The sequence below is a fragment of the Mastigoproctus giganteus genome, chromosome 1 (assembly GCF_048544385.1).
Source record: "Mastigoproctus giganteus isolate SK-2022 chromosome 1, ASM4854438v1, whole genome shotgun sequence".
NCBI lineage: Eukaryota > Metazoa > Arthropoda > Arachnida > Uropygi > Thelyphonidae > Mastigoproctus > Mastigoproctus giganteus.
Genome location: NC_143575.1, coordinates 86,591,242 through 86,604,580, shown reverse-complemented (window position 1 = coordinate 86,604,580; position 13,339 = coordinate 86,591,242). Strand labels below are relative to the sequence as shown.

The following is a 13,339-nucleotide window of genomic DNA, read 5'->3' as shown; positions in this document are numbered from 1 at the left end:
TAGATATAAGTTGGTCTGTAACCAAGCCACAAAGGAGATTAGGCAGGCAAAGGCAGACTACGAAAAATCCTTGGCAAAGGATGCAAAGAAAAACAGAAAGGAGTTCTTTACATACTTGAACTCGAGAAGGAAAGGGATGAATCAGATTGGTCCACTGGATATTGATGGTTCAACAGTTGAGGATCCTGCTCAGGTGGCTAACAATCTAAACGAGTATTTTGCATCTACATTCACGCATGAGGAGTTATTCAGGAAGGAGAATGATGTAGGTAAAGTAAACATTGGCAGTGAGCTGGATGATTTTGTAATAACTGAGAGGAAAGTGGAGGAGAGATTGTTGAGGATAAACATAAAAAAGGCACCTGGGGTGGATGGGATCTATCCAGTTATATTAAAGGAGGCAGCAAAGGAAGTATGCAAACCCCTAGCCATAATTATGAGAGCTTCTTTGGACTCAGGGGAGGTACCCATAGACTGGAGATGTGCAAATGTAACCCCAATTCACAAAGGAAGATCAAAGGCTGACACAAGTAATTATAGACCTGTTAGTTTAACTTCTGTTCCAGGTAAATTAATGGAGGCACTGGTTAAAGAAGCACTGCAAGATCATCTAGACAAGAATTCAGTTATAGCTCAGACGCAGCATGGTTTTGTTAAGGGCAGGTCTTCCCTGACCAATTTGATTGGATACTATGATGTAGTCACAAAAGAACTGGATGCAGGGAATAACTTTGATATTATATATTTGGATCTTGGAAAGGCTTTTGATACTGTTGCACATGGTAGACTGCTGCACAAATTGGAGCAGTGTGGCATTGGAGGCAAATTGCTGCTATGGATAAGGGGATGGTTGAGTGGCAGAAGACAGAGAGTGGTAATCAATGGACACTGCTCAACGGGGACTAATGTTATTAGTGGAGTTCCTCACGGTTCAGTGTTGGGTCCATTGTTGTTTTCGGTGTTTATGAATGATATTGATGATGGGATATCAAGTTTAATGTCTAAGTTTGCAGATGATACAAAGGTTGGCAGGGTCGTTCAGGACACTACTGACGCTATGCTGCTGCAACAGGATCTGGAAAGGTTGAACAGATGGGCTGAGAGGTGGCAAATGAAGTTTAACATTGACAAATGTAAAGTACTACATATGGGTAACAGTAACCCCAGAGCAATGTATCAACTCTGCGGTACTACACTGACAGTGGTGGAGAATGAAAAGGACCTGGGGGTAATTGTGCAGGCAGATATGAAGTTCTCTGAGCAGTGCAGACGAGCTGCAAGAGTAGCTCATGGTGTCTTGTCAATGATATACAGGAATTTTTCTAGCAGGGATAAGGAGGTGATTATTCCCTTGTATAAGGCAATGGTTAGGCCACATCTTGAGTACGTCTGGAGGCCTCATTTCAAGAAGGATGTAGAGCTGCTGGAACGGGTACAGAGAAGGGCAACAAGATTAGTAAATGGAACAAAGGGTTGCTCTTACAAAGAAAGGCTTAAGTTTTGCAAATTACAGAGTCTGGAGACTAGGCACCGGCGAGGTGATCTGATAGAGGTGTATAAGGCTTTGAATGGTTTGAGCATGCTCAATGCATTTGGGATTCTTCATCTTTCTCAGAATAATCACCTCAGAGGGCATAAATTCAAATTGAGGAAGGACGGATGTCGGATAGATGTGCGGAAATTTGCCTTTGGCTAGCAGGTGGTTGGTTGGTGGAACCGACTTCCATCACTTGTTGTTGAAGTTGATAGCCTAAACAAATTTAAAGCTCAACTGGACAGGTATTTTGAACGAACGGAGGGGAGAAATGGGAGAGGGGTTTTTTTTTTTTTTTTTTTTTTTTGGCTGATGCTGAATAAGCTTGCTTTCTTGCATCATATGCCTCTACTAATGCTAATGCTAATGCCCTCTACATCTATTTATATTTAATTTTTAATTTTATAATTATATAATAAATTCATAATTTTATTTATATTTAATTCAGTTTCATCACCTTCTGGATCTGTATTTCAGAGAATTTCTTCAATTTCAGCTTTTGTAAGCCAAAACTGGACAGCATTGTCCAACAGGTGCAGTATCCTCTGATTTTCAAAGCTGCTTTCATTTAAGCATTAGCATTAGCATTAGTAGAGGCATATGATGCAAGAAAGCAAGCTTATTCAGCATCAGCCAAAAAAAAAGAAAAAAAAAAAAAAAAAAACAACCACTACTCCCATTTCACCCCTCAATTCGTTCGAAATACCTGTCCAGCTGAGCCTTAAATTTGTTTAGGCTATCAACTTCAACAACAAGCGATGGAAGTCTATTCCACAAACCAACTGCCCGCTGGCTAAAGGCGAATTTCCGCACATCTATCCGACATCCGTCCTTCCTCAATTTGAATTTATGCCCTCTCAGGTGATTATTCTGAGCAAGAGGAAGAATTCCATCGGCATTGAGCATGCTCAAGCCATTCAAAGCCTTGTACACCTCTATCAGATCACCTCGGCGATGCCTGGTCTCCAGGCTCTGTAATTTGCAAAACTTAAGCCTTTCTTCGTAAGAGCAACCCTTTGTTCCATTCACTAATCTTGTTGCCCTTCTCTGTACTCTTTCCAGCAGCTCTACATCCTTCTTGAAATGAGGCCTCCAGACCTGTATACAGTACTCAAGGTGTGGCCTGACCAATGCCTTATACAAGGGAATAATCACATCCCTGTCCCTGCTAGAAAAATTCCTGTATATCATTGACAAGACACCATGAGCTACTCTTGCAGCTCGTCTGCACTGCTCAGAGAACTTCATATCTGCCTGCACAATTACCCCCAGGTCCTTTTCATTCTCTACCACTGTCAGCGTAGTACCACAGAGTTGATATGTTGATCTGGGGTTACTGTTTCCCATATGTAGTACTTTACATTTGTCAATGTTAAACTTCATTTGCCACCTCTCAGCCCATCTGCTCAACCTTTCCAGATCCTGTTGCAGCAGCATAGTATCAGTAGTGTCCTTAACAACCCTGCCAACCTTTGTATCGTCTGCAAACTTGGACATTAAGCCTGATACACCATCATCAATATCATTTATAAATACAGAAAACAACAATGGACCCAACACTGAACCCTGAGGAACTCCACTAATAACATTAGTCCACGTTGAGCAGTGTCCATTGATTACCACTCTCTGTCTTCTGCCACTCAACCATCCCTTTATCCATAGCAGCAATTTGCCTCGAATGCCACACTTCTCCAATTTGTGCAGCAGTCTTCCATGCGCAACAGTATCAAAAGCCTTTCTAAGATCCAAATATATAATATCAAAGTTATTCCCTGCATCCAGTTCTTTTGTGACTACATCATAGTATCCAATCAAATTTGTCAGACAAGACCTGCCCTTAACAAACCCATGCTGTGTCTGAGCTATAACTGAATTCTTGTCCAGATGATCCTGCAGTGCTTCTTTAACCAGTGCCTCCATTAATTTTCCTGGAACCGAAGTTAAACTAACAGGTCTATAATTACTTGTGTCAGCCTTTGATCCTCCTTTGTGAATTGGGGTTACATTTGCACATCTCCAGTCCATGGGTACCTCCCCTGAGTCCAAAGAAGCTCTCATAATTATGGCTAGGGGTTTGCTTACTTCCTTTGCTGCCTCCTTTAATATAACTGGATAGATCCCATCCACCCCGGGTGCCTTTTTTATGTTTATCCTCAACAATTTCTCCTCCACTTTCCTCTCAGTTATTAGAAAATCATCTAGCTCACTGCCAATGTTTACTTCACCTACGACATTCCCCTTCCTGAATAACTCCTCATGTGTGAATGTAGATGCAAAATACTCGTTTAGATTGTTAGCCACCTGAGCTGGATCCTCAACTGTTGAACCATCAACATCCAGTGGACCAATCTGATTCATCCCTTTCCTTCTTGAGTTTAAATAGGTAAAGAACTCTTTTCTGTTTTTCTTTGCATCCTTTGCCAAGGATTTCTCATAATCTGCCTTTGCCTGCCTAATCTCCTTTGTGACTTGGTTACAGACCAACTTATATCTATCATAGGCTTCCATGTCACCCATTAATTTGTATGTATCCCATGCATTTTTCTTCTCTGCCATATGTCTCATTAGTTCATCTGACAACCATTTAGGCCTGAACCTTGAACAATATTTCTTGGTTGGTATGTAAAGCCTGGTAGCTTCCAAGATTAGTTCCTTGAATGCTTCCCATTTTGAATTTGCTGTTGGTAACATCATCAGTTGGTCCCACTGTATAGAATTTAAGTACTGTCTCAGACCAGCATAGTCTCCTTTACGAAAGCAAAAACCCTTCCCATTACCTCTGATGGTAGTTACCTCCTTGAGTAAATCCCACTTCAGCACACTGTGATCACTGCCACCCAGTGGTTCATTTATCTGCAGATTCCTAATGTATGAAGAATCACTACTGATAATCAGATCAAGAGTATTACTCCCTCTAGTTGCCTCCCGAACATGCTGGTGTAGAAAACAATCATCCAATAAATCCACAAAAGCCTTGCTAGTGTGTGAGTGACCAACCCACAAATTCCAGTCAATATCTGGGAAATTAAAATCCCCCATTATAAGACTCTCTGATTTACTGGCCCACTCTATTTCCCTGTACAGTATCTTATTATACTCATCAGAGTCATTAGGCCTATAGCACACTCCTACTCTCAATTTTGATTTACCTATGCTTATGTCACACCAAACTGACTCAACACTGCACTGTCCAGCGATGTCAACTGGCTTCACTTCCTTGGATTTTATGTGTTTTTTAACTAATAGCATAACCCCTCCTCCCTTCCTATCCTGTCTATCCTTTCTGTAGACGTTGTACTCCCCAAATTCCAGTTCTGCATTCCTTATATCTGTGTGACACCACGTCTCTGATATCCCAACAATATCTGCCTTTGACGTTTTGAGTAATACCTCAAATTCATCAAATTTATTTACTAAACTCCTAGCATTAGTGTACACGCAAGTATACATGCACCTGTTTCTATTCTTAGCTACCCTAACACAACCCATGTGTTTACTTGTACCGCAATGACTTCCAGCAGTCTCTGAAATATCCTGCATCTTGTTTTTCAGGCTTCTGCTCATTCCAATAGAAGCAGTGCAAGAATCTCTTTCACCTCTGCCCGTGGCTACTGTTAATCCATTAGTCTTTGTCTCCCCCCAAGCTAGCAGTTTTCCGACCCACCTAATACTGCCTCGATAGCATCAGCAAATATTCTTGCACCCTTTCTATTTAAGTGTATCCCATCCCTGTAGAAGCAATCTCTCCTGTTAACAAGTACAGTCCAGGCTGAAAAAAATTCTTCCCCCTTCAGCCTTGCACAATCTTTCCAGGGCCGAATTGATCGACAAGGCTCTCATCATATACTCCCTCCTATCGTGTCTGGGCAGAATTGCAGACACTTTCAAATTCAACCCTACTTCACGGCTTTTTTTCAACAGTGACCTGTACTTGTTAAGTAATTCCGCTGGTCTCCTACTCTTAATATCATTAGTGCCAACGTGTACAACTATATCACCTTTTGTGCCCTTAAAAGATGATGTCTGCTCTACAACGTCATCCATTAAAACTGTGTTCTGTTATTAGTTATAAACATACATACATAAGATATGGCAGCACGTTTTGGACAGTTTCAAAGCAATTCATATATAAACACACATTATTTGAAATGACCTTGAATAAAAGTCAATCTGAGTAGATACTTATAAAAACGTTAATTGCTGAGCATCACTAAATAAATAGACCTTTTGAGAATATAAAGCAATATAAGTGAAATTATAATTTATAAAACAATATGTTGTTTACAGAGGAAGGTGCTTCATAACTTGAAAACATTTACATCATAGAACAACAGTTTGGCAGTCTGTTCTGAGTCATTCTGCATACAGTGTTCACACCATTGTACTTGTTTTTTCTTCATAACTTTGTTAATGAATTCTGTGTAGTTCAGTTCTTTTATTGTGTCATAAGCATTCTTCTTGTAGTTGTAGTAATGGCAAATGATGCAAGGAAGTAAGCATATATAGCATCAGTCAAAAAAAAAAAAAAAAAACCTGCACAGTTCACCATCCATAACCTCCAAGAGTTTGTCTAGTTCTTCCTTCAATTTCTTCAACCCATCCACTTCAACAACAACAGATGGAAGCCCGTTCCAACAATCAACCACCTGCTGGCCGAAGACAAACTTCCGCATATCTATCCTGCAACCACCCTTCCTCAACTTGAAGGTGCCTCCATAGCCAGGTGGCCAGGAGCAGCAGTGCATAGCACACGCTTCTTGATTAGACTGGGGTTCGAGCCGGTGACCACCAAATACGGAGGATGCGGAAAGGTCAGGGAATGACCACTGCATATCCCCGGAGCAATATGGCCTTAGTTGCTAATGCTCCTAAAAACCAAATAACGAACAAACAACATCCTCAACTTGAATTTATGCCCCTTATGTGTGTAGTCTCAGCAAGTGGAAGAATTCCATTAACATTCAGCTTACTAAATCCATTCAAGGCTTTAAAACACCTCAATGAGATCTCCCTGCAGGTGCCTATTCTCGAGATGCTGTAATTTGCAGAACTGAACATTTTCTAGGTAAGAGCACCCTTTTGTTCCCTTCACCAGCCTGACTGCTCTTTTCTGCACCCATTCCAGCAGATCTACATCCTTCCTAAAGTGAGGCCTCCAGACTTGTATATAATCATAAGATGCGGCCTAACCATGGCCTTGTCAGAGGGATAATCACTTCCTTATCCCTGCTAGCAAATCTTCTGTATATCATTGACAAAAACCCATGAACTGTAATGGCAATGTATGTGCACTGCTCAGAGAATTTCATGTCTGACTGCACAATTACCCCAGGTCTTTTTTATTCTCCACTACCCTGAATTTAGTACTATACAGTTGATAAGTTACTCTGAGCGTATTGCTACCCATTTGCTGTACCTTGCATTTGTCAACAGTAAACTTTAACTGCCATTTCTCAGCTCATCAACCCAATTTTCCTAGATCTTGTTACAGTAGCTCACCCTGATGACTGTCGTTAATCACCCTGCCAACCTTTGAATCATTTGATGCATATAAATTATCAGGTGACGCAGAAGCCTGTGGCAGATATAAGCTAGTCTGTAATCAGGTCACAAAGGAGGTTCGGCAGGCGAAGGCAGATTACGAGAAATCTTTGGCAAAAGGTGCTAAGAAAAACAGCAAGGATTTCTTTACTTATATAAACTCTAAAAGGAAGGGGATGAATATGATTGGTCCACTTGACATCGATGGTTCGACTGTTGATGATCCTGCTCAGATAGCAAACAAACTGAATGAGTATTTTGCATCTACATTCACACGTGAGGAATTATTACAATTTGAAAATGGAAGAAGGTTATCAAATTGTAGGAGTGTGCTTAATGATTTTGTAATAACTGAGAGCAAAGTGGAGGAGAAATTGTTGAAGTTAAACATAAGAAAGGCACCTGGGGTGGATGGGATCTATCCAGTTATTTTAAAGGAGGCGGCAAAGCAACTAAGCAAACCCTTAGCCATAATTATGAGAGCATCCTTGGACTCAGGGGAGGTTCCCACGGACTGGAGATGTGCAAATGTGTCCCCAATTCACAAAGGTGGATCGAAGGGTGACACGAGTAATTACAGACCAGTTAGTTTAACTTCTGTTCCGGGTAAAATAATGGAGTCGCTGGTTAAAGATGCATTGCAGGATCATCTAGACAAGACTGCAGCAATAATTCAAACACAGCATGGGTTTGTTAAGGGAAAGTCTTGTCTGACAAATTTGATTGGTTATTATGATGTGGTCACAAAGGAACTGGATGCAAAAAATAATTTTGATATCATATACTTGGATTTCAGGAAAGCTTTTGACACTGTTGCGCATGGAAGACTACTGTACAAATTGGAGCAGAATGGTATTAAGGGTAAGTTGCTACAATGGATAAAAGGATGGTTAAGTGGGAGAAGACAGAGGGTGGTAATCAATGGGTGCTGCTCTTCGTGGACTAATGTTATTAGTGTAGTCCCACAGGGTTCGGTGTTGGGTCCACTGTTGTTTTGTGTATTTATCAATGGATGAAGGTATATCAGGCTTAATGTCGAAGTTTGCAGATGACACAAAGGTTGGCAGGGTTGTTAATGACAGTAATGGCAGTGTGCTACTGCAAACAGGATCTAGATAATTTGGGCAGATGGGCTAAGAAGTGGCAACTGAAGTTCAACCTTGACAAATGCAAAGTACTGCATATGGGTAGAAGTAACCCCAGAGAAACGTACCAACTGTGTGGTACTAAACTTAAGGTGGTAGAAAATGAAAAAGACCTGGGAGTAATTGTGCAGTCAGATATGAAGTTTTCTGAGCAGTGCAGACAGGCTGCTAGGGCGGGTCATGGGGTTTTGTCAATGATATATAGGAATTTTGCTAGCAGGGAAAAGGAGGTGATTGTCCCTCTGTATAAGGCAATGGTCAGGCCACGCCTTGAGTACTGCGTACAGGTCTGGAGGCCTCATTTTAGGAAGGATGTAGATTTGCTTGAGCGTGTACAGAGAAGAGCAACACGATTGGTGAGCAGAATGAAGGGATTCTCTTACCAAGAGAGGCTTAAGTTCTGCAAATTGCAGTGGCTGGAGACTAGGCACCTGTGCGGTGATCTGATTGAGGTCTATAAGGCCTTGAATGGGTTGAGCACGCTGAATTCTGATGGGATCCTTCTACTTGTTCAGATTACCAACCTACGGGGACATAAGTTCAAATTAAGAAAGGACAGATGTAGAATAGATGTGCGGAAATTTGCCTTTAGCCAGCGGGTGGTTAATTGCTGGAACAAACTTCCATCTGTCGTTGTGGAAGTTGATAGGTTAAATAAATTTAAGGAGGAACTGGACAGGCATTTGGAGGGAATGGTGTGATTTTTTTTTTTTTTTTTTTTTTGGCTGATGCTGCATAAGCTCATACACTTGCTTTCTTGCATCATGTGCCACTACTACTACTACTACTATTTGCAAACTTAGACATTAAGCCTGGTATACCTTCATCAGTATCACTGATAAAATTGAAAATAACGATGGGGGAACTCCCTGGAGAATTCCACTAATAACATTAGTCCACGAAGAGCAATACCCATTGATAACCACTCTGTCTTCTGCTTAACTATCCCTTTAGTTAAGTAGAAGCTTAACTATCCCTTTAGTTAAGTAGAAGCTTAAGTATCCCTTTAGTTAAGTAGAAGCTTAAGTATCCCTTTAGTTAAGAGAAGCAAAAATTAATTCAGTAAACTGCTTTTAAATAATAGGAATTAAAAACTGGAATAATTTCAAAAATCAAAAGATAAGAAGTTAGATGGAAATTCTTTTCTGTTATTAATAATGCTAGAAAAGAATAACTGATTTTTTTATTATTATTATTATTATTATTATAGGATCTTTCTGAAGAAATAATTACAGGACCTAATAAAGACAAATTTTACCAAATGAATAAAGAAGTAAGTATTGTTTTATAATTAAAATATATCCACAGCAACTACCTTGCAAAATATCTTGTTCTCAGCTGCACTATATTAACACTGAATGCCATTAAAAAGTTCCTATACCTGATAAATACTTATCAAGTTTGTCATTCCATCATCTGTGATACTGTTTCTATATTCAATTAAATTCAAGTTTAATCAGCAATAGATACTAATGTAGAGAGCTAAATACTATATTTGCATATACGGAAATTTGCATAATGAGCATATTTTATACAGTTGGTTGAGTGGAACATTATGGAAACAGACTGAATCCTTGGATGGCTTATAGTTAGGGGTACAATAATTAGAATTCACTCAATACTTTGTGTAATTAAATTTGCCAATTCATTCATGAGGAATCCCTTTCGTTGCTAGGAGATCGAAAAATAAATTCAGAAAAGAGAAAATACAATCAAGTGACTTGAAAATTTAAACTTGAATACTGAATAAGTTCAAATTCAACAATTATGTAGTGTGAGAAATGAGTGGGAAGTTTAGACTCCTGGTTAGGAAAACTAATGCTGACATAATAGGGCTAGCAGAAACTTGATGTCATTCCGAAATAGGAGATGGTGAGTTTACTATGACATATATTGTGTTTATGAAGGATAGGCAAGGTGACAAGATAGGTGGTTGGGATGGAGGGAGCCTTCCTGCTTTGATAAGAAGTAGGCTCCACCCTCTTCCATTTTTAATTTGATATAAAGGAGCCTTAGATTCAAAATTTTCACATGCTGACATAGAATCTGTGGGTGTGAGGTAGTTGGAAGCAAAGGTAAAATAAGAATGGGAGGAGTATTTTATAGATCAGAAGATTGTGAAGAGCATTATTACAAGAGCCTTTACATGCAGAAAAAATGGGCAAGCAGGCAGGAATGTCTTATTATGGGGGGGATTTCAATTTGCTATTTATTAATGGGAGCAATTGGGAGGAAAACTCACCACAGGACACTAAATTTTTAAATCAACTAGATGATTGATATTTTATCAGCATGTTAAGGAAAGTACTAAGAGCAAGAATACGCCATACATGCTTATCACCCACAAACCTGATACATCATATGGCTGATAGTATACAAAAACACCCATTAATGAAGAATGATACAGAGTTTGATGATGAGGAGAGAGATCATAGTTATTAAAGGAAAAGGCAGGGGTTTTAATTTCAGGAAAGGAGATTATGACAGCGAGAACAAATATAGGAGAATTATGGAATATCTTCAAAGCATCAGTCACAGAAGCTACAAAAGCATATATACCATTAAGAAAATATAGCACAAGGAGGATTTTTGGTAAAAATGAGTGAATGAGCTTGCAAGTTTAATAAAACAGAAAAATATGGCATGGGAAAGTTTCAGAGCAGTAGGGCTATATGGATATTGTAAATATTAATATTATTTACAATATATATACAGCATTGGGTCAGCTTAGGCTTCACATTAGAACCATTGGGTTGAAACTTTTAATCAGTGACTTTAACAATGACTTGCATAGTCATTGACATGTGGAACAGCAGTGAACAGCTCTTCAGAAAAACTCCCTCTGTCAAATCAATTATAACCTCCCAATATAGATTTCAGTATTGTTAAACAACTGTATTATACATGATTGCTTGCTGTTTTGAAACTGGTTTGAGCATGCTAAGTAATTTTATGGCTCTGAAGTGAAATAGCAATAATATTCACCATATAGTGCAAGGAAGCCACAAGCTTTTGCTGCACTAGCAAAAAAAAAAACTGCCTTTCTGTAGTTTTGCAGACAAAATTTCAACCATAAAAAATTTAAATTTAAGGGGAAAATCAAGATTTATAAATTATCATTACAATTGAATTTTGCAAATATGTTTCTTTCCCTAGAGACAAGAAGAGAAGCTGCTAGGGTGTTGCAAATGTGCCCCTGACGGCAGGTACCATTTCGTCTTAAGCGCCAAATGGCTAAAGACTTTTAATAACTGAATTTATAATTTATTTTAAAAACATGTAAATTGTTATTTTATGAATAAGTACCATCCCATGGATAATAATTAATAATAATCATTTTATAATTTAATTAATATTATATTTAATTCAAATATTAATTAATATTGTAATACAACTATGATTTTAATTTAATTATTTTGTGAAAACAAAGGTGCATTTCTGATACTTGGCCATAGGCAAAATTCCTAGTTACACTTCGGGTGACAAGATTTTGAATGGTGCATGAATTATATGAAATTCAGCTCAAGAGTTTAAGGGTATCTTGAAACCTACAAATTCATAAGTAAAGTAATCAAAAGATTTTTTTTTACTAAAACTAGAAAATGTTCTTTTTTTGAAAATTTTAATATATTGTTTTTATAAGTTCTAATTTAGTGTTGAAATTCCTTCCTTTACTGTAAAGGAAGGAAAATCGTTTTGAAGATTTTCGTTAGATTCTTTTAATTGCGTTAATTTGAATTTTAATTGTTTTAAATTGATTTTGAATTGTGTTAAATTGATTATTTAATTATTTATATTTTACTTTAATGTACCGGTAAGTTGTCGATTTTTTCGTTTTTTCCGTTTTAATTTCTGGAGGGTATCATACGGAAGTGTTCTACGTACTATATTGAGGTAAACTCCTCTTATTAATTTACTAATATTCTTATCAACATAGAACATATTGAGTATTACAGCTCTGATTCATACTACCTAACATTTACTGTAATGGTGAAAAAAAGGTCAGGTTACCTCGACTTGAATCCCATGGGAACTTGAACCCCTCCCGACGTGGAGGGGGTAGCCTAACCTTTTTTCTTTAGAATCATGAGTGAACTAGCACATTGTTTATTAATAAAATATTAATTTTTTATTACTGTACTTTTATTTTTAAAGACACTCGTGCGGAAATTTCTTCCATCTTTAAAAGATTCATTAGCATTAGTATTAGCATTAGTAGAGGCATTTGATGCAAGAAAGCAAGCTTATGCAGCATCAGCCAAAAAAAAAAAAAAAAAAACCACTCCCACTTCACCCCTCTGTTCGTTCAAAATACCTGTCCAGCTGAGCCTTAAACTTATTTAGGCTATCAACTTCCACGACAAGGGATGGAAGTCTGTTCCACCAACCAACCACTCGCTGGCTAAAGGCAAATTTCCGCACGTCTATCCTACATCTGTCTTTCCTCAATTTGAATTTATGCCCTCTCAGGTGATTATTCTGAGCGAGAGGAAGAATCCCATCAGCATTGAACATGCTCAAACCATTCAATGCTTTATACACCTCTATCAGATCACCTCGCTGGTGCCTAGTCTCCAGACACTGTAATTTGCAAATCTTAAGCCTTTCTTCGTAAGAGCACCCCTTTGTTCCATTCACTAATCTTGTTGCCCTTCTCTGTACTCGTTCCAGCAGCTCTACATCCTTCTTGAAATGAGGCCTCCAGGCCTGTATACAGTACTCTAGGTGTGGCCTGACCATTGCCTTATACAAGGGAATAATCACCTCCTTATCCCTGCTAGAAAAATTCCTATATATCATTGACAATACACCATGAGCTACTCTTGCAGCCCGTCTGCACTGCTCAGAGAACTTCATATCTGCCTGCACAACCACCCCCAGGTCCCTTTCATTCTCTACCACTGTCAGTGTAATACCACAGAGTTGATACGTTGCTCTGGGGTTGCTGTTTCCCATGTGTAGTACTTTACATTTGTCAATGTTAAACGTCATTTGCCACCTCTCAGCCCATCTGCTCAACCTTTCCAGATCCTGTTGCAACAGCATAGTGTCAGTAGTGTCCTTTGACAACCCTGCCTACCTTTGTATCATCTACAAACTTCGACATTAAGCTTGATAT

General features: G+C 38.7%; 1 protein-coding gene across 1 annotated transcript in view; it reads left to right on the top strand.

The window, feature by feature from the left end:
- LOC150090969 (uncharacterized) overlaps positions 1-13,339 on the top strand; it is a 206,047-nt gene that overhangs the window by 178,689 nt on the left and 14,019 nt on the right. The window contains exon 19 of the mRNA XM_090378931.1: positions 9,431-9,493. Coding sequence (XP_090235057.1) covers positions 9,431-9,493 — 63 coding nt within the window. The remainder of the gene's footprint in view (positions 1-9,430; positions 9,494-13,339) is intronic.